At 41.3% G+C, this 19,889-nt stretch overlaps 2 protein-coding genes across 4 annotated transcripts in view; one reads left to right on the top strand and one right to left on the bottom strand.

The window, feature by feature from the left end:
* LOC141915289 (E3 ubiquitin-protein ligase HECTD1-like) overlaps positions 1-5,724 on the bottom strand; it is a 29,790-nt gene extending 24,066 nt beyond the window's left edge. The window contains exons 1-6 of the mRNA XM_074806773.1: positions 5,440-5,724; positions 4,830-5,070; positions 3,699-3,933; positions 3,080-3,307; positions 854-1,170; positions 127-338 (exon numbers count right to left, since the gene is read on the bottom strand). Of these exons, the coding sequence (XP_074662874.1) occupies positions 127-338; positions 854-1,170; positions 3,080-3,307; positions 3,699-3,933; positions 4,830-4,969 (1,132 nt within the window). The 5' untranslated portion in view covers positions 4,970-5,070; positions 5,440-5,724. The remainder of the gene's footprint in view (positions 1-126; positions 339-853; positions 1,171-3,079; positions 3,308-3,698; positions 3,934-4,829; positions 5,071-5,439) is intronic.
* Positions 5,725-6,160: 436 nt separating this feature from the next.
* Positions 6,161-19,060, top strand: LOC141902319 (nuclear pore complex protein Nup133-like). Of its 3 annotated transcripts, none has more exons than XM_074789988.1 (33): positions 6,161-6,313; positions 6,428-6,549; positions 7,716-7,822; positions 8,064-8,288; positions 8,565-8,630; positions 8,746-8,856; positions 8,933-9,106; positions 9,195-9,241; positions 9,522-9,586; positions 9,880-9,959; positions 10,044-10,146; positions 10,435-10,503; positions 10,578-10,653; positions 10,737-10,776; positions 11,008-11,121; positions 11,208-11,361; positions 12,140-12,249; positions 12,334-12,440; positions 12,531-12,633; positions 12,798-12,920; positions 15,820-15,960; positions 16,184-16,394; positions 16,465-16,598; positions 16,893-16,932; positions 17,017-17,141; positions 17,217-17,276; positions 17,373-17,445; positions 17,538-17,599; positions 17,720-17,776; positions 18,142-18,222; positions 18,582-18,643; positions 18,724-18,809; positions 18,909-19,060. In XM_074789988.1, the coding sequence occupies exons 1-33, from the start codon at positions 6,180-6,182 to the stop codon at positions 19,043-19,045; spliced, it is 3,399 nt and encodes a 1,132-aa protein (XP_074646089.1). In that variant the 5' UTR covers positions 6,161-6,179; the 3' UTR covers positions 19,046-19,060. The 3 variants fall into 3 exon arrangements, with proteins under 3 accessions (XP_074646089.1, XP_074646097.1, XP_074646106.1); XM_074789996.1 differs by having other exon boundaries at positions 6,428-6,546; XM_074790005.1 differs by lacking the exon at positions 12,798-12,920.
* Positions 19,061-19,889: the final 829 nt, after the last annotated feature.

Here is a 19,889-nt window from a genome sequence, read left to right on the forward strand (position 1 = left end):
CTGGCAGGTAGCAGCATTTATCATAAATCAATTTGGCTTTATTTTTTGGAAAGAGATAAAGACAATCGCATCAGAACCAAATCCACAGAGCTCAGATTTAACCGTGTAACTGGATGCTGTATTTACCTGTATCTACTGCATCAATAAGAGCATCGGTATCTTTACTTCTGATACAATCAATAAGTTGTCTATGAGATCGTTCACCAGCGCTGTCCATACGTCTCAAACCCGGTATACGACTGCAGATTCCTGCTGTACCTGATTTAGGTAAAGCTTTACGTCCTTCAAACAGTAAAACTAATAATAAATCTGATAACCTCATCGTGTCCAAAACACATCTGAAAAACAGTGAATAAATACAATACACTGACAGTGATATCAATCAGGGGTGGGCTGATAGTCAAACCGTGGTTAGTGGCTTATCTGTGGTTAGGCTAACCGGCTTACAATAAGAGGCCACGCGAAGACAATGGTCATAGCTAACAGCGTTTTCCTGCGCCCATTTATGCCTAACTGCGGTCAGCACTAACAGGGTTTTCCAGGTTATGTAACTCATATCTTGATAATCTATTCTTGGAGCCTATTGTAGAAGGGAAGATCAGCGCGGCTGCTTTCAAACCATTTACAAATTTCAAAGAGTTTTCTCTGATTTCTCTACGTCACACAAGACCAAATTTCCTGAGTGAATCAGCAGATGAATGGAAAGATCTCTTTGTTTGAAATGTTACCATTAATTTTTTCATGAATCTTGCCTGAAGAAACGTGTGGTTAATAACATATCAGTATTCCAGGTCAGTGGCGCCACCGTGTGTTCCGATTCGTAACTGATGACTGCACGGATAATTCAACTCACCTTTCATCTCCTTTCAACGCGCATTCAATAGCTTCAGGTAGAGATGATCTCAACATGTTATGAGTGACTCCCGGTGAACCTCGGCATAACGTAGACAATAAACTAATCACAGTAGATATACTAGGACTACTCTTAGTCTCCGGAGTAGCGGCACTTGCTCCGGGAGTAGCCGGAGTATTACCGGGTCCTCCGGCGTTGGATAAACGTTGGAGTAGATCATCGACTAGACCGTGTTGAGCGAGAGGAGCTGGATCTACATTCCTCCGGGTGAATCTATCAGCAAGAGACGCAAAACATCTCAACGCTCCATCAGCAACCTGTAATATATACACACAACTGAGACAGTTAGACACACAGGGTACTGTATGGGGTGCATGAAGACTGCTGATTGGGTAACACTGAGGGAGGCTGGACAGATTCACTGGGCTACCCATCGGGTATTGCCCTCACCCTCCCCCGCTGTGGGAGGATGGACAGCATACAGGGCACTGGAGGGGTGCATGAAGACTGCTGATTGGGTAACGCTGAGGGAGGCTGGACAGATTCACAGGGCTACCCATCGGGTATTGTCCTCACCCTCTCCTGCTGTGGGAGGATGGACAGCATACAGGGCACTGTGTAGGGGTGCATGAAGACTGCTGATTGGGTAACACTGAGGGAGGCTGGACAGATTCACAGGGCTACCCATCGGGTATTGCCCTCACCCTCCCCCGCTGCGGGAGGATGGACAGCATACAGGGCACTGGAGGGGTGCATGAAGACTGCTGATTGGGTAACACTGAGGGAGGCTGGACAGATTCACAGGGCTACCCATCGGGTATTGCCCTCACCCTCTCCCGCTGCGGGAGGATGGACAGGATACAGGGCACGGGAGGGGTGCATGAAGACTGCTGATTGGGTAACACTGAGGGAGGCTGGACAGATTCACAGGGCTACCCATCGGGTATTGCCCTCACCCTCCCCCGCTGCGGGAGGATGGACAGCATACAGGGCACTGGAGGGGTGCATGAAGACTGCTGATTGGGTAACGCTGAGGGAGGCTGGACAGATTCACAGGGCTACCCATCGGGTATTGCCCTCACCCTCTCCTGCTGCGGGAGGATGGACGGCATACAGATTCACAGTTGTTCTGCAGCTTTACTGTTTTTATTACATCTTATTTTGGATTTATTGTCACTTCTCAAATGAACCATGACTTAAAACAGCAGCATAAAATGATTGTTGGTTGAAATCGTTCCTGAGACCCGTGAAATTCTGTGGGATATTTATTCATTTGTGAAATGGTATTAAAACCAGGTAAATGATAGAAATTGACAAACGCTCTTTATTTCATCAATCATTTTATTATGGGAAAAGTTAATTAGTGATTAGCACATTGAGTTGTTTATTTGCTGCAGCAAATTAGAAATTCTAAAATGCTTTAGGTGCTGAAAGTGTCATGGCATGGCATGGCCTGTAGCCACCCACAACAATCAACTATGACTTTAATTGAATTCAGTTAAAGTGACCAGTGACATCACAGTCACTCATGACAAGCAGCTAACCCTAAGCCTAGGTCAGGTGACCAGTGACATCACAGTCACTCAGGTCAAGCAGCTAACCCTAACCCTAGGTCAGGTGACCAGTGACATCACAGCCACTCAGTACTGGTAGCTAACCCTAACCCTAGGTCAGCTGACCAGTGACATCACAGTCACTCAGTACTAACAGCTAACCCTAACCCTAGGTCAGCTGACCAATGACATCACAGTCACTCAGTACTAACAGCTAACCCTAACCCTAGGTCAGCTGACCAATGACATCACAGTCACTCAGTACTAGCAGCTAACCCTAACCCTAGGTCAGCTGACCAGTGACATCACAGCCACTCATGACAAGCAGCTAACCCTAACCCTAGGTCAGCTGACCAATGACATCACAGTCACTCATGACAAGCAGCTAACCCTAACCCTAGGTCAGGTGACCAGTGACATCACAGTCCCTCAGTACTAGCAGCTAACCCTAACCCTAGGTCAGCCAGTGACATCACAGTTGAGCAGGCAAATGACCTTTGCTGACACAGATTCAGATACAATCATACCTACACTGTGTATAGTGGATATATTATACAGTAGATACAGGATACACAATACAGGATACATTGGATACACAATACAGTGGATAGAGTGGATACACAATACAGTGGATAGAGTGGATACACAATACAGTGGATAGAGTGTAACTTACAAATTGATCTTCATGTTTCAGTAAAGTAGACAGAGACTCTACACATGATGCTAATGAAACGTCTTGTGGCTCCATCTTTCCGCAAAGACGAGAAACGACAGACATCGCTGAGTGTAAGGTATCTTTATGAACCTGTGATCCGTGTTCTCTGATGAACGTCAGAACGCAGTTTAAACCGGATGATTCAAATACGGCTCCAGATTCTCGTGTACAAATCAATTCTAACACCTATAACACAATAAACTCACATCAGTAAAACAGTCTACAGTCACTACAGAGGAACCTCGTTATAACAATATCAGATATATCGATTTTTTGATTATTACAAACATAGAATTTCATCCCGACTGAGACAATCTTAGATTTTACTACAGTTTATATTACCTTCCCACTGACAATGTGGTGCTAGATTTACTAAACATTAGAGGTGACATGTCATATGTTACTGTTCAAATCACCAGAGTTGTTCATGACTTAATTTGCTAGTGAGCCGAGGTTCTACTGTATATAGAGCTCAGTTATAACGAACAGATTTTTGGGTTCACTGAAGTTCGTTGTAACGAGGTTCCATTAGATTAAAACTTTCCGCATCTATTCCTGGAGTAAATAAATCTCTTACCTTGATACATTGTTCGGCTAAATCGAGACTAGTACGAGATGAAATCTCCACGACAACCAGACGATTACAGATAGCTTTAATAGCGCCATCTACAGCCACGATACGTCGAGTACATTCAGCAGAAACGTCCAGATAATACGTGACAGCACGAGCCGTGACCTCGAGGACATTATCAGGAGCGCATTCATCCAGGAATATACGACATAGAGCTGGCAGGAACGTACGTGGAGGACAACTAGAAATATAACATCATTACAGTTACTGTAACTCTCTCTGGTGTATGATGATAGCATTATTAAGCCCTATAAGTAAGGGTTTATGGCTAAAGGACCACAGACAATGAGTTTCAAAACCTGCATACGATCGAAAACAGTTATTGGTATCGTATATCATTAAAATAACAAGTAGTATCTACCGAAGCCGTTATTGTATTATTGCTCAGAGGCGACATTATCTGATATATGGTGCTAGTCATTGTAATAGGTGATAAACGACCACAAACTGCTATATCTACAGAAGTCTATACTCTGATCCACACTGCAGGAACTAATCAATCACCATTAAATCTTTCAAACCTTATTAAACAATTCTTATTTTGAAGATATTTTCAAATGAAATAGACGGTAGCGCTAGGGTCTAAATAAATTCAAAGGTAATTTCAAACGTAATTTATTCTTCAATGATTTATTGAATTTATAAGTTGAATCATATCCTAACAGGTGTTTATTATATAAACTTGGCATCAACCCAACAATAGCTACGTTACACCTAGGTTAGTGGTGTATTAGATCACTTTCCCTTTTATCTCTCTTTGTTTTCTTAGATATTACTTTTATCAGCCAACACTAACTCCTAGCAGGAAAAACAATCGCAATCTGTTATATTCTGAATATTAGAGATGTAGAGACTAAACTAAAGTCACTCGTATTGTAATCAAAATCATGAAATTCTGACTCATCAAAACAAGAAATAAATATATATATTTTAGAAAATGATGCAATCAATTGAAATCAACAATAAAACCTCAGAACCAAATACTGACGTGTATAATATGAACCCTACTGTACCGGGGAGGGGAGGGGGAGTTGGGGGTTTAGGGGAGGAAGACTTTAGGGTGGTGCGACTATTTACCTTTCGAAACAGCGATCGACATTATCAGACATAAGTAATAACATACAGAGCTGTTCTAACGCTATCAGCTGCATATCTCTCTCATCGCCCTGACCCATCTGTAACCATTCTAACAGAGTCTCCGGATCTACTTCAGCCATCTTTAAATTTATCGTTCAATTACTATCAGACTCTTAAATCAATCCATTAAACCCTGGCGCACCAGCAGCAGCAGCACTAGCACCAGCAGCAGCAGCAGTCTCTGAAATTAGATAAACATCATGAGAAATCTATATTTCTAGTATAAGATATAATTTATTTAATGTCTAAATATCTATATGTCTGTGTAATTTCCAATGTTTCACAAGATGTAAAAATAAAAAGTCCCTGATTATTTTAAGGTACATTAGATTTGTTTTTCAACTGAATAAGGGTTGATTATTGATTGATTGAATAGCACTGAAGAGACCATAGAAAAGGTGAACAGTGACCACAACTAAAGTGTGTGTGAAACCCAGACAAAGACTACAGGTAATCAGCCAGTATAGGCAGAACTACAGAACCACTGAACCAAACAAATACTGTGAGCTAACAAACTGTGACCCATCCACCCTGTTGTATAAACACTTACCCCTACTTTCACTACTGCGACTCCTCACCACTCACTTCCTATTTCACTATTCTCTAGTTCCTGCTGATGTGGTGGAAAATTTAGATCAACATTTTAGTCGATTTAGAAAACAAGATTCAATTCAAGGAGTTCTTTTGTTTTAGTCGACGAGAGAGCGCAAACATATTCGACTACCAACTTTAGAGTAGACCTGGGGTCTGATGTCGTTAAAACCCTTCGATCTCTTGTTTTTATTTCAGTATTATGTATTTTGTGTAATGTCACCCACAGTGCTGTTCACGTGACCCAATAATACAACAGTACTGGGCTGTATCAGCGGATAATATACTATAGATGGCGCTGCAGTAGAAAAATTCATTCCGATTCTAATCATGCACATTTTAAGATTAATATCACGCATAAAAACCATTTCATTTAAAGCATTTCTAAATTTTCTCCTTTTGAATTGTGAGCGATCAATGTCAATAAATTTCACTTGAATTTGTTTATAACTGTTTGAATCGCTACTTAGTATAAGCTACTGCAATTCAATTACATTTTATTGCTCAAAATACATTTTCAATTTATGTAAATTAGAAATAAATTAAGACTGATTTTTTATCGATATTTTTTATCATGAGGCTGTTCGCAGATTATACATAGATCTCAAGGTCTACGGTAATTGTTCAATTATTGTTAGGTGGCAGCACCTACCGGTAACCCGGAAGTGATTTATTGGGAGGAAAATTGGAAAATTAGAAATGTATTCAAATCACCCTAAAACCCCAAAATTTTCAGCGTTTTCGGCGAGTAAATCAAGCAGAAATGCTAGCACAAATAGATCAAGTATTGGTTTATTTGGCAGTAGCGCTAAAAAGTCTCTACAGCTTTCCAGGTAGGCTACAAAACGAACCCAGCTCCCATCAATGTAAATGGTACTGACTGGACACCTCTAGTCTATTCCCTATAAAAAAACTAATCAATAACTCTTTCTTTTGAAATTTTGTAGAAATCAATCATTGAACCGGTCGCTGGGGGCATCAATGATCGTCGAAGAGACAACGCAACATATTGTTAAAAACTACGGAGCTTCAACACCAGTCCTTATACTAGAGGCTTTATCAGACAGCAGTGAGTACAAACAGTTGTTATACTGGAGGCTTTATCGGACAGCAGTGAGTACAAACAGTTGTTATACTGGAGGCTTTATCAGACAGCAGTGAGTACAAACAGTTGTTATACTGGAGGCTTTATCAGACAGCAGTGAGTACAAACAGTTGTTATACTGGAGGCTTTATCAGACAGCAGTGAGTACAAACAGTTGTTATACTAGAGGCTTTATCAGACAGCAGTGAGTACAAACAGTTGTTATACTGGAGGCTTTATCAGACAGCAGTGAGTACAAACAGTTGTTATACTGGAGGCTTTATCAGACAGTGAGTACAAACAGTTGTTATACTGGAGGCTTTATCAGACAGCAGTGAGTACAAACAGTTGTTATACTGGAGGCTTTATCAGACAGTGAGTACAAACAGTTGTTATACTGGAGGCTTTATCAGACAGCAGTGAGTACAAACAGTTGTTATACTGGAGGCTTTATCAGACAGTGAGTACAAACAGTTGTTATACTGGAGGCTTTATCAGACAGCAGTGAGTACAAACAGTTGTTATACTGGAGGCTTTATCAGACAGCAGTGAGTACAAACAGTTGTTATACTGGAGGCTTTATCAGACAGCAGTGAGTACAAACAGTTGTTATACTGGAGGCTTTATCAGACAGCAGTGAGTACAAACAGTTGTTATACTAGAGGCTTTATCAGACAGCAGTGAGTACAAACAGTTGTTATACTGGAGGCTTTATCAGACAGCAGTGAGTACAAACAGTTGTTATGCTGGAGGCTTTATCAGACAGCAGTGAGTACAAACAGTTGTTATACTGGAGGCTTTATCAGACAGCAGTGAGTACAAACAGTTGTTATACTGGAGGCTTTATCAGACAGCAGTGAGTACAAACAGTTGTTATACTGGAGGCTTTATCAGACAGTGAGTACAAACAGTTGTTATACTGGAGGCTTTATCGGACAGTGAGTACAAACAGTTGTTATACTGGAGGCTTTATCAGACAGCAGTGAGTACATACTGGAGGCTTTATCAGACAGTGAGTACAAACAGTTGTTATACTGGAGGCTTTATCAGACAGCAGTGAGTACAAACAGTTGTTATACTCGACTCTGGAGGCTCTACTGGATTACTCTGACTGGACTGTATTATATTTTGATAATTGTATTCTTATTTAGGGTATGGCCACGTAACAGTTAAACTGGATTCATCATCAGAATGGGCGTGGCTAGTATCTAACAGACAGTTATTTGTGTGGAGATATAAAACAACTACATCTGGAAAGGTAATAAATATTACACTGGATTATCATTCAAATTGATCATTTTGAAATAACATCGAATATTCATTGAAAAATAAAATAGTATTGAACTATCATTGAAATCACATTTAAATATCAATCATGGAAATCATGTTGAGAAATATTTTTGAATATCACAAGAATCATATTGGAATAATATCGGAATATGATAGAAATATGATTGTGTATTATTGATATAAGATGAAATTGTAATGTATATTTGTAGGTGATACAATGTAAAGAATTGACGCTTCCAGCCAGTGATTTAGCTCATACAGCGTATCTCGTAACTATTCTACCCAATCCAACTGATACACATATAACAGGATGTATCGCGGTATCACCTGAAGGTATCATTCGATACTGGCCGAGTATCGGTCATGAAGGTTCATTCGTTGAAATCAGTGCCGATCTTAAAGGTGAAGAATGTGCTTCATTGATTAATATGCAGGTAATGATCGGACGTAGAGACCCAACTCTCATCTCAAACTAATCTCACATCTCATCTCAAACTCATCTCAAACTCATCTCAAACCCATCTCAAACTCATCTCACATCTCAAACTCATCTCACATCTCAAACTCATCTCAAACTCATCTCACATCTCAAACCCATCTCAAACTCATCTCAAACCCATCTCAAACTCATCTCAAACCAATCTCACTTCTCAAACTCATCTCAAACTCATCTCAAACTCATCTCAAATCTATCATCTCTCTATTTATAGCCGTATGGATGTGTTGTTGCCACGACTACCAGTACATTAATTCAGCTTGACCCAGTTATTGGACAGGTATGTGTCTCGTATCAAGTATCCCGTTTCCATAGTTACCTGAGTTAAAATCAGTTTGTTTTCATTGAGAGTCAAATTTCTGGTTAAATCTAACTATTGGTAAAACATGTTACAGAGTTCAATCACATGTCGAGTATTGAATACAATGCAGAATACTCTCGTTGGAATCGGACGCAGGATGAGTTCATTTATATTCGGTTCAAATTCACAACAAACTCCTGGAGCTGTAAGTATCAATCGATCAATATTATTGATTCTCTATCTCCTATATACTATAATACATACCACGTTATACATTACAGCCTCTACAACAAATAGTTCCGGGAGAGATAATAGGCGGCGCTAGGCGAGCGTTTTATGTGTTATCGGGGAGTGTTTTGCAGAAATGGACGATTTCTGATACGGAACCGGAACGTATGATATATCAATTCGAGATTGAGAATCATTTGAGATCGATAATATCACAAAATACTGCGGTAAATCAAATCATTACATCAGTAATAATTAAAACAAACAGTTTTACAAATTAGATTGTTATAATATTGTGAATGTATTTATTTGTAGAGTTTGAATTGTGGAGAGGTTTGGTTGTTAGATATTCAAGCTGTAAGGTTTGTATAATCTCTAATTGTTATCAGCAAATACAGTTGACTGCACGTCTCTGATCTACAGTAGACTGTCGGTTGACTGATCTACAGTAGACTGTGGGTTGACTGATCTACAGTAGACTGTGGTTTGACTGATCTACAGTAGACTGTCCACTCTTGCCTCTGATCTACAGTAGATCATGTATTTCATCACACGGGGCATGTGATAATCTCGAGGCGATTGCAGTTAACTGTGTATATTTTGTTACTAGTTGTAATTATGAATTTATTTGTGATTCTACAGAGGAGGAATCGTTCTATTGGCTGCTACTAATTCTATAGAACACAGGTTCATGCATTATATATTGGGTAAGAGAACAATTCATCGTTTTCTAGTGAAAAATCTGAATCCATGTTGTTCAAGATTATATAAAATACCTGCACATGAAAAGAGTAAAAATGTTTCCTTGATTTAATAGTTTATTCAATGTTTAGATTAATGAATATACAATAAATTCGATATTCTCAAATAAGACTATAGCATATAGCAATAAGCATTTAGTCGAAAAATGAACTGTTTTTATTCTTAGTGTGCAGGGATTTTATATTGTAGTTTGATCGATTCAATTGAGTTTCAGTGTAAATGATGTTTTTGATTTCAGCTACTGTCTCAACCGATGGACTCGTTCAACCCGATAAAATCAAATCACATTTTGAAATAAATCACATCGTTTTATATCCGGTAAAAATAATTCGGCGATATTTATTTCTGATTGAAAACTCCTCGAGATTTAAATCGATAATCTCAATCTGTTTTGTTTTATAGGAAGGTCAAGAAACAATGTTTTTGAATTTACGATTATTGATCCCGGAATTAGACAGTAATACGGCTTATCTATATAACAGTGAGACAGTAATGATTGTCTCGTGTAAGTTTCATATTACCGCAGCCATTTACAGATCAAAACAGGATTTTGATTTTACCCGAGTGTCGGGTTCCGTATATTCGTCAAAGAGACGAGAAGATACACAATATCCGTGTATGATCGGAATAATGAGAGAAATCCCACAATTAATTCTGCTAAAAATGAAAAAATGATTATATATATTTTAAGCGACGTTTTGGCTAAACACTATTAGCCAACATCAGTTGTAATGAGATACAGGGTTTGTTTGTACAGATTATGTCAAACTTCCTTCAATGATTCTATTTTTAGTGACGAACCCTTCTCTACGGGTGGATAAAGTGGAATTTCTTCCACCTGGGGATAAATTACTAGGAACAGGTAAAATCGATACACACCGATATTCATATACAGAATGATGATGTGTTTATGATGTGTGTTTATTATGTTTGCAGGAAGTAGTGACGGGTTAGCGCTTTTCTTCTCTTGGAAACATGGAATCGTAAACATTCGATTCGTATCCGATATGAGGTTAGTACTGTTGATTCACTACAGATGGCAGCAGCAGTCGTTGTTATTGATCATTGATTGGTCGGTTTGTGCGTTTATTTCAGTGTACTCGAGGAATCAGTTTTAGAAACATCAAAACTTGAAGTAAGTTTCAAATAAACCAATCACATCAGCCGATGAATTTCAAATAAACCAATCACATCAGCCGATGAATTTCAAATAAACCAATCACATCAGCCGATGTGTTTGAATATTTCCTAGTTGAGCTAAGCTTGTAGTTCGTAGTAACATATAGATTATATCATGATAGTAAATTGAATGTTTGAATTACAAGTTATAACAAAATGTGGTATTTGAATGAATATTGTATTTCAGACATCGATGTTAAATGTATCTAGTTACATGGAAGAGATGACTGGAAGTAATAACGATCCTAGTAAAGTTTCATGTTTAAAATCTGCCATTTTACTCACGTTACAAGGAAAGAAGGTACAGTTCGTAACGAAGTATGAAAGTTCAGATTATTTATGTGTTAATGAGAATGTATTTCAATATATAGTATTTTGTGATTTCAGGCAGAAGCTCAAGCGATTGTAGCGAATTTATTTCCACTGTCAGATTCAGCTGATACGAATTCACCCTTAGCTTCAACTATAGTTAAACTCAGTCAGGAGATGATTGATGATTTTCCTGCTACTGATCCGAGATGGGCTGAGGCTATACCTGAAGGTACGTCCCTCACCTCTCTCTCTCTACCTCACCTCTACCCCTCTACCTCTCCCTCTCTCCATCTCCTCTCACTCCCTTTCCTCTCTCCCTCTCCCTCTCTCCCTCTACCTCTTTCCCCTCTCTCTAACTGTTTCTCTCCCTCTTCCTCTACCCTTTCCCTCTTTCTAACTCCCCCTCTTTCCTCTCCCTCCGCCTGACTTTCCCTCTCCCTGATCTGTCTCTCCCTCTCTCTCCCCCTCTCCTCTCTCCCTCTTCTCTCCTCTCACTTTGTCTCTCTCCCTCTCCTCCCTCCTCTCTCCTCTCTCTCTCTCTCTCTCTTCTCCCTCCTCTCTCCTCTCACTTTGTCTCTCTCCCTCTTCTCCCTCCTCTCTCCTCACACTTTGTCTCTCTCCCTCTTCTCCCTCCTCTCTCCTCACACTTTGTCTCTCTCTCCTCCCTCCTCTCTCTCTCTCTCTCTCTCTCTCTCTCTCTCTCTCTCTCTCTCTCTCTCTCTCTCTCTCTCTCTCTCTCTCTCTCTCTCTCTCCCTCCTCTCTCCTCACACTTTGTCTCTCTCCCTCTTCTCCCTCCTCTCTCCTCACACTTTGTCTCTCTCTCCTCCCTCCTCTCTCTCTCTCTCTCTCTCTCTCTCTCTCTCTCTCTCTCTCTCTCTCTCTCTCTCTCTCTCTCTCTCTCTCTCTCTCCTCTCCCCTCTCCCCTCTCCTCTCTCCCCTCTCCCTCTCTCTCTCTCTCACTCTCATATTTCTAGTATATATCAATGTCTATGATGTTTACTTACAGATTCCACATCCAGTACAAACTCATTGATAATTCTCAATCAACTGCAGGATAAATTCAAGGCTCATCATCACATGTTAACATTTCTACACGACATGAATTTATGGAACAGAGTAAGAATTCAAACGCACACTAATCGATCATGTCATTTTGTTTATGTAAATCAGTAAATTAATATTAATGTTTATGTTAATTAGTTAGGTTGTGTTATAAGCAGAGATTGTACGATGAGGACTCATCATTTATTGAGTGAACACGCTGAAAAAATAGCAGCTACAATAGCATTACGTAACATGCACGCAACGTAAGTATCCAGTACTCTGTTTTATTGTACCGCACTGTATTTATACCGGTAGCTGTAGTTATGCACTATACTGTACTCTGTATATTGAAGGTATCCGAGATTGGTCGATGTAGCGATCAAACGAGTTCTATCAAAACGAGGAGAAACCTCACTTCCCAGTGGCCTACTCGCTCAGGATATTCTATACAGAGAGGTAAGCAGTGAGGGGTAGAGAGGGAGAGGGAGAAGGAGAAGGAGAGGGAGAGGGAGAAGGAGAGGGAGAGGGAGGAGGGAGAGGGAGAGGGAGAGGGAGAGGGAGGAGGGAGAGGGAGATGAGGGGGATGAGTGGTATTCAGTGTCTGTATGGTGTTATTACAGGTCTCACGAATTGAAGAGATATTTGAAGCATTGTTTGATTATGAAGATGAGATTTTGTGTTCATCCGATGCTATTTTACAAGATCAAGTAATTGCAATAACAGCCATCAATTCGATCATTATTGTAAGTATATTCAAAGTGCATACAAACCGTGAATCCACCAGTGCATACAAACCGGTGTATCCACCAGTGCATACAAACCGGTGAATCCACCAGTGCATACAAACCGGTGTATCCACCAGTGCATACAAACCGTGAATCCACCAGTGCATACAAACCGGTGTATCCACCAGTGCATACAAACCGGTGTATCCACCAGTGCATACAAACCGGTGTATCCACCAGTGCATACAAACCGGTGAATCCACCAGTGCATACAAACCGGTGAATCCACCAGTGCATACAAACCGGTGTATCCACCAGTGCATACAAACCGGTGTATCCACCAGTGCATACAAACCGGTGTATCCACCAGTGCATACAAACCGGTGTATCCACCAGTGCATACAAACCGGTGTATCCACCAGTGCATACAAACCGGTGAATCCACCAGTGCATACAAACCGTGAATCCACCAGTGCATACAAACCGTGAATCCACCAGTGCATACAAACCGGTGTATCCACCAGTGCATACAAACCGGTGTATCCACCAGTGCATACAAACCGTGAATCCACCAGTGCATACAAACCGGTGAATCCACCAGTGCATACAAACCGGTGAATCCACCAGTGCATACAAACCGGTGAATCCACCAGTGCATACAAACCGGTGAATCCACCAGTGCATACAAACCGTGTATCCACCAGTGCATACAAACCGGTGAATCCACCAGTGCATACAAACCGGTGTATCCACCAGTGCATACAAACCGGTGTATCCACCAGTGCATACAAACCGGTGTATCCACCAGTGCATACAAACCGTGTATCCACCAGTGCATACAAACCGGTGTATCCACCAGTGCATACAAACCGGTGAATCCACCAGTGCATACAAACCCGTGAATCCACCAGTGCATACAAACCGGTGAATCCACCAGTGCATACAAACCGGTGAATCCACCAGTGCATACAAACCCGTGAATCCACCAGTGCATACAAACCGGTGAATCCACCAGTGCATACAAACCGTGAATCCACCAGTGCATACAAACCGGTGTATCCACCAGTGCATACAAACCGTGTATCCACCAGTGCATACAAACCGGTGAATCCACCAGTGCATACAAACCGTGTATCCACCAGTGCATACAAACCGGTGAATCCACCAGTGCATACAAAACGTGAATCCACCAGTGCATACAAACCCGTGAATCCACCAGTGCATACAAACCCGTGAATCCACCAGTGCATACAAACCGGTGAATCCACCAGTGCATACAAACCGTGTATCCACCAGTGCATACAAACCGTGTATCCACCAGTGCATACAAACCGTGAATCCACCAGTGCATACAAACCGTGTATCCACCAGTGCATACAAACCGGTGAATCCACCAGTGCATACAAACCGGTGAATCCACCAGTGCATACAAACCGTGAATCCACCAGTGCATACAAACCGTGTATCCACCAGTGCATACAAACCGTGTATCCACCAGTGCATACAAACCGTGAATCCACCAGTGCATACAAACCGTGAATCCACCAGTGCATACAAACCGGTGAATCCACCAGTGCATACAAACCGGTGAATCCACCAGTGCATACAAAACGTGAATCCACCAGTGCATACAAACCGGTGTATCCACCAGTGCATACAAACCGTGTATCCACCAGTGCATACAAACCGTGAATCCACCAGTGCATACAAACCGTGAATCCACCAGTGCATACAAACCGTGAATCCACCAGTGCATACAAACCGGTGAATCCACCAGTGCATACAAACCGGTGAATCCACCAGTGCATACAAAACGTGAATCCACCAGTGCATACAAACCCGTGAATCCACCAGTGCATACAAACCCGTGAATCCACCAGTGCATACAAACCGTGAATCCACCAGTGCATACAAACCCGTGAATCCACCAGTGCATACAAACCGGTGAATCCACCAGTGCATACAAACCGTGTATCCACCAGTGCATACAAACCGGTGTATCCACCAGTGCATACAAACGGTGTATCCACCAGTGCATACAAACCGGTGAATCCACCAGTGCATACAAACCGGTGAATCCACCAGTGCATACAAACCCGTGAATCCACCAGTGCATACAAACCGGTGAATCCACCAGTGCATACAAACCGTGTATCCACCAGTGCATACAAACCGGTGTATCCACCAGTGCATACAAACGGTGTATCCACCAGTGCATACAAACCCGTGAATCCACCAGTGCATACAAACCGGTGAATCCACCAGTGCATACAAACCGTGTATCCACCAGTGCATACAAACCGGTGTATCCACCAGTGCATACAAACCGGTGAATCCACCAGTGCATACAAACCCGTGAATCCACCAGTGCATACAAACCCGTGAATCCACCAGTGCATACAAACCGTGAATCCACCAGTGCATACAAACCCGTGAATCCACCAGTGCATACAAACCGGTGAATCCACCAGTGCATACAAACCGTGAATCCACCAGTGCATACAAACCGGTGTATCCACCAGTGCATACAAACGGTGTATCCACCAGTGCATACAAACCGGTGAATCCACCAGTGCATACAAACCGGTGAATCGACCAGTGCATACAAACCGGTGAATCCACCAGTGCATACAAACCGGTGAATCCACCAGTGCATACAAACCGGTGAATCCACCAGTGCATACAAACCCGTGAATCCACCAGTGCATACAAACCGTGAATCCACCAGTGCATACAAACCGGTGTATCCACCAGTGCATACAAAACGTGTATCCACCAGTGCATACAAACCGTGAATCCACCAGTGCATACAAACCGGTGAATCCACCAGTGCATACAAACCGTGAATCCACTTTACACAAACACAGTGAACTTTCAATAACTCTGAGTGAAGATGAAGTATATTGTATTATTTCAGTCAATGTTACACGAAGCGATTGATTATAGAGAAAGTAAATCTACGTGTTATCAGTGCACATTCCTGGAGAATCCACCTGAATACATCGCGTGGACCGCTACTACTGGTTCTACCGGTCTACGAACGCTTCTACGTAAACAGGTACCTGTCACCAGGGGGAGCTGATTGTCTCATCACATGCCCCCACACTCTGCTTACCTCAGTTACCAATGTTGCTTAGAGTGGCCTGGAATTCACTTGCTGTCCCGATGAGATGATTTATTAGTCCAGTGAGATCGGAGCCAAGCGCGCTATGGATTCTACTTACCGGAGCCGTAGACTGTTCGTAACCGGTAGCAATAATGTGTATATTTCACTGTTTCAGTATGATGTAATATTTGAACGAGGATTCATTGAAACTCACGACGTCTCGAGCAGACGGACCCTGCTACAACAGGTTCTAGATATCGCTGATATCATTCTCAACGGTTACAAACAACAATTAGAATCGTTAAAACCGACGAACAAACAACTCGAAATTCAAAATCTCGAAAACACCTACGAACGAGAGAGGAAGAAATTGATTTTACCTTTGCGTAAGTTGTGTTAATTTTTGAATCGAGATTTTATTGAGAATTTTGTTGATAATTTTTGGTTAAATTGTAGTTGAAATGAAGGAGTACGAGAGAGCTGTGAGTCTAGCGGAGAAATATCACGAGTTTGAAGTTTTGATTCGTGTTTGTGAAGAAACTGATCGTCAAGATCGGTTACAGCTATACATGGAACAATATGAATCACAGGTCAGTGAACTTACAGCTCTACAGGGAGGGGGAGGGGAGTGAGGGGCTGGAGGGGAGGAGGGATATGGAGGGAGGAGGGAGCTGGAGGGAGTGTCACGGTCACACGATGGTGGATCCTCACTTGATATATAACTATTAATTGATTAAAAACTTGTCCCAAATTTGAGACAATTTGATGAAATTTATACTGGATAAAATGAGACCCAACGAATAGATTTTCTGGTCTGTAACAGTCAATTGTAACCGTGTTACAATGAAGTCTGTTACACAAATTAAGGCTTTTTCTATTTTAAGGATTTTGCTGAATTTGCGATGAAATGGTTTGTGGAAGCAGGTATTGTATCAGTTACACACTTTAATCAGTAGCGTTCGTATCTTGGACGTTCAAATTGAATAAGATTCTATTGTGAATTTTCAGGTAAATGTAGTAAAGTGTTGAAGTTACCGATCAGTCAGAGAGCGGCTTTAGGAAGATTCTTCGATCAAGAGGAAAATAAATCAATCAGTTGGTTATACGATATTGACGCCGGAAATTTCTCACAGGTGAATTAAAAATCTGCAGTCTTTCACTTATCACAAATTTCACCTCAATTAAACTTGATGTTTGTTTCTATTTAGGCGCAAACAACTTTAAAAGATTTGGCTTTAAATGAATCGAGATCCGTCGCTAAAAAGAAGGTAAACTTTATTTTCAAATTGAAGTTTTATTGAGACGTGTATCGTATTTATATTGATAGTAATTTAGACAGACTATTTTATTTCATGTTGTTTCAGACATTGTTAAGTCTCAGTAAACTAGCAGCTTTAGCTGCTGATGATATTCCTGATATTCATGAACAAATTAAAGGTAAAGATGTGACCAAATTCTGACAACTATTTTCAAATATTTTCGTGAAAACTTTTTTGAAGAAAATGTAATGATTTCTATCTCATTTTCAGTTATAAACGATGAACATGATTTATTGCTGCACCAGGAGGCTTTGCCTGAAGATGTAGTTGTGGTATGTATCACCAGGGGGCGTATTATTGATGATGTATTGAGTAACTCTGTATACTCTGTATATGCTAGAGATAGTCTGTATTTTCTAATAGTTATTGATTTGTATTTTATGTTGTTTCAGGCTCTTGGTTTGAATCCTGATAATATGGGAGTTCTCAACGCTAAACAATTAATCGAGGTTTGTATTGAAAATGTTACATTAGAGTTTCACTAGTATAAAACACTGGTAATTTGTTTACTGAGAACCTTAGTGTCAGTGGTATATATCGCTATCGTGACCTCACGTGAGCTCTTAGTACATGCAGTATACGGAGCTCCGCGAAACCGGACACTCTCAGGACCGGGTGAACACGCGAACCGGACACTCAGGACCGGGTGAACACGCGAACCGGACACTCTCAGGACCGGGTGAACACGCGAACCAGACACTCTCAGGACCGGGTGAACACGCAAAACCGGACACTCTCAGGACCGGGTGAACACGCGAAACTGGACACTCTCAGGACCGGGTGAAGTAATTTGTTTCTTTTTGTTCTATTTCAGTTGTATATCAGTGAAAATAATGAAAATGCAAGTGAATATCATTTTAAAGTGGCGTTGGATCTTCTCAGTTTTCTAGAAGTGGTAAGGAACAAAGCTGTAATTAACTAATTATTACAAATGGGATGGATTTACTCACTCGCCCTGGGGTGGGAGTGAGCACAGGAGAATCATCACAGATGAGAGCAGCAAGCTGAAGGACAGGACAAGGGCTAGGGCTGCAGACTGGAGGACAGGACAAGGGCTAGAGCAGTAGGCTGGAGGACAGGACAAGGGCTAGGGCTGCAGACTGGAGGACAGGACAAGGGCTAGAGCAGCAGGCTAGAGGACAGGACAAGGGCTAGAGCAGCAGGCTGAAGGAGAGGACAGCAGGCTAGAGGAGAGGGCAGCAAGCTGAAGGCAGTCAGGGATCCCTATTTTGATCAGTGTTGTTTGTTTTATAGGATGATGATGAATATAATAGTTTAAAGTTACATATTTGGTGTCAGTCAATTCTCAGAGATGAGTAAGTATTCAGTTATTCTACAAGGGGGGGGGGGGGTTAGGGGGATGTCAATGTCCCTGTTTAATGTATTACTATTTCAGATGGAGTAATGTTGCTATCGATAATCCACTAGAGAACAACAGACACACAATATTCTTTAAAACAATAGAAATGGCATTTGAGGAAGGTAAACAATTTGTCATCTTTCTGTATTTACTATTGTTTACACGTAGTACAAATAAGTATAGAGTGTAATTAGATGTAACTGATGTTATTGTTGTTTTAGGTATGGATCTAAAGGAAATGTTACCCGATGTTAGTGAACTATTAGAAACAGAAGAACTCGGTGATTTAAGATTCAATAAAAACTTTCAGTATTTGGTTAAAGCCGGATATGAACACATTTCATCTGTTATCAATTAAACATGAAAAATAAAGACGTGCATTTTGTATAAAGTTTCATTTCGTAGTTTGTTCTTCATTTTGAGATTAACCAGAGAATCGTAAAGGATCTACAGGGGTGTCCCGGGTTCGAACCCGGTAATTACTGATTCAGTGTGGTACTGATGCTGAATAGAGGATGGACAGGGGTGTCCCGCGTTCGAACCTAGTAATTACTGATACTGATTCAGAGTGGTCCTGATGCTGAATAGAGGATGTACAGGGGTGTCATGGGTAGAATCCAGTAATTACTGATACTGATTCAGAGTGGTCCTGATGCTGAATAGAGGATGTACAGGGGTGTCCCGGGTACAAACCCATGAGTGGTCCAAGTTGTCCTGATGCTGAATAAAGGATGTACAGGGGTGTCCTGACCGTACGGTGCTGCCGCTATGCTCATCGTTAGCGGTATTTTCATACACTAACGTTAGTCAACTCTGGCAATCGACGTGCTGTCCAGTTGTACTCCGTGACTTTAGCTTGCCAGAGTTGACTAACGTTAGTGTATGAAAATACCGCTAACGATGAGCATAGAGGCAGCACCGCACGGTAAAATGTTGATATCTTAACAAAAGTAATTACTGATAATTGATTCAGAGCGGCCGTACTGATGCTGAATAGAGTATGTATGGGGATGTCCCGGGTTCGAACCCAGTAATTACTGATACTGATTCAGAGTGGTCCTGAATGCTGAATTGAGGATGTACAGGGATGTCCTGGGTAGAACCCAGCAATTACTGATACTGATTCAGAGTGGTCCTGATGCTGAATAGAGGATGAACAGGGTGCCAAGCGAGGAGAGGATATCGAGATTTCTTACGTGATC

This window comes from Tubulanus polymorphus, chromosome 1 (assembly GCF_964204645.1).
Source record: "Tubulanus polymorphus chromosome 1, tnTubPoly1.2, whole genome shotgun sequence".
NCBI classification, from domain to species: domain Eukaryota; kingdom Metazoa; phylum Nemertea; class Palaeonemertea; order Tubulaniformes; family Tubulanidae; genus Tubulanus; species Tubulanus polymorphus.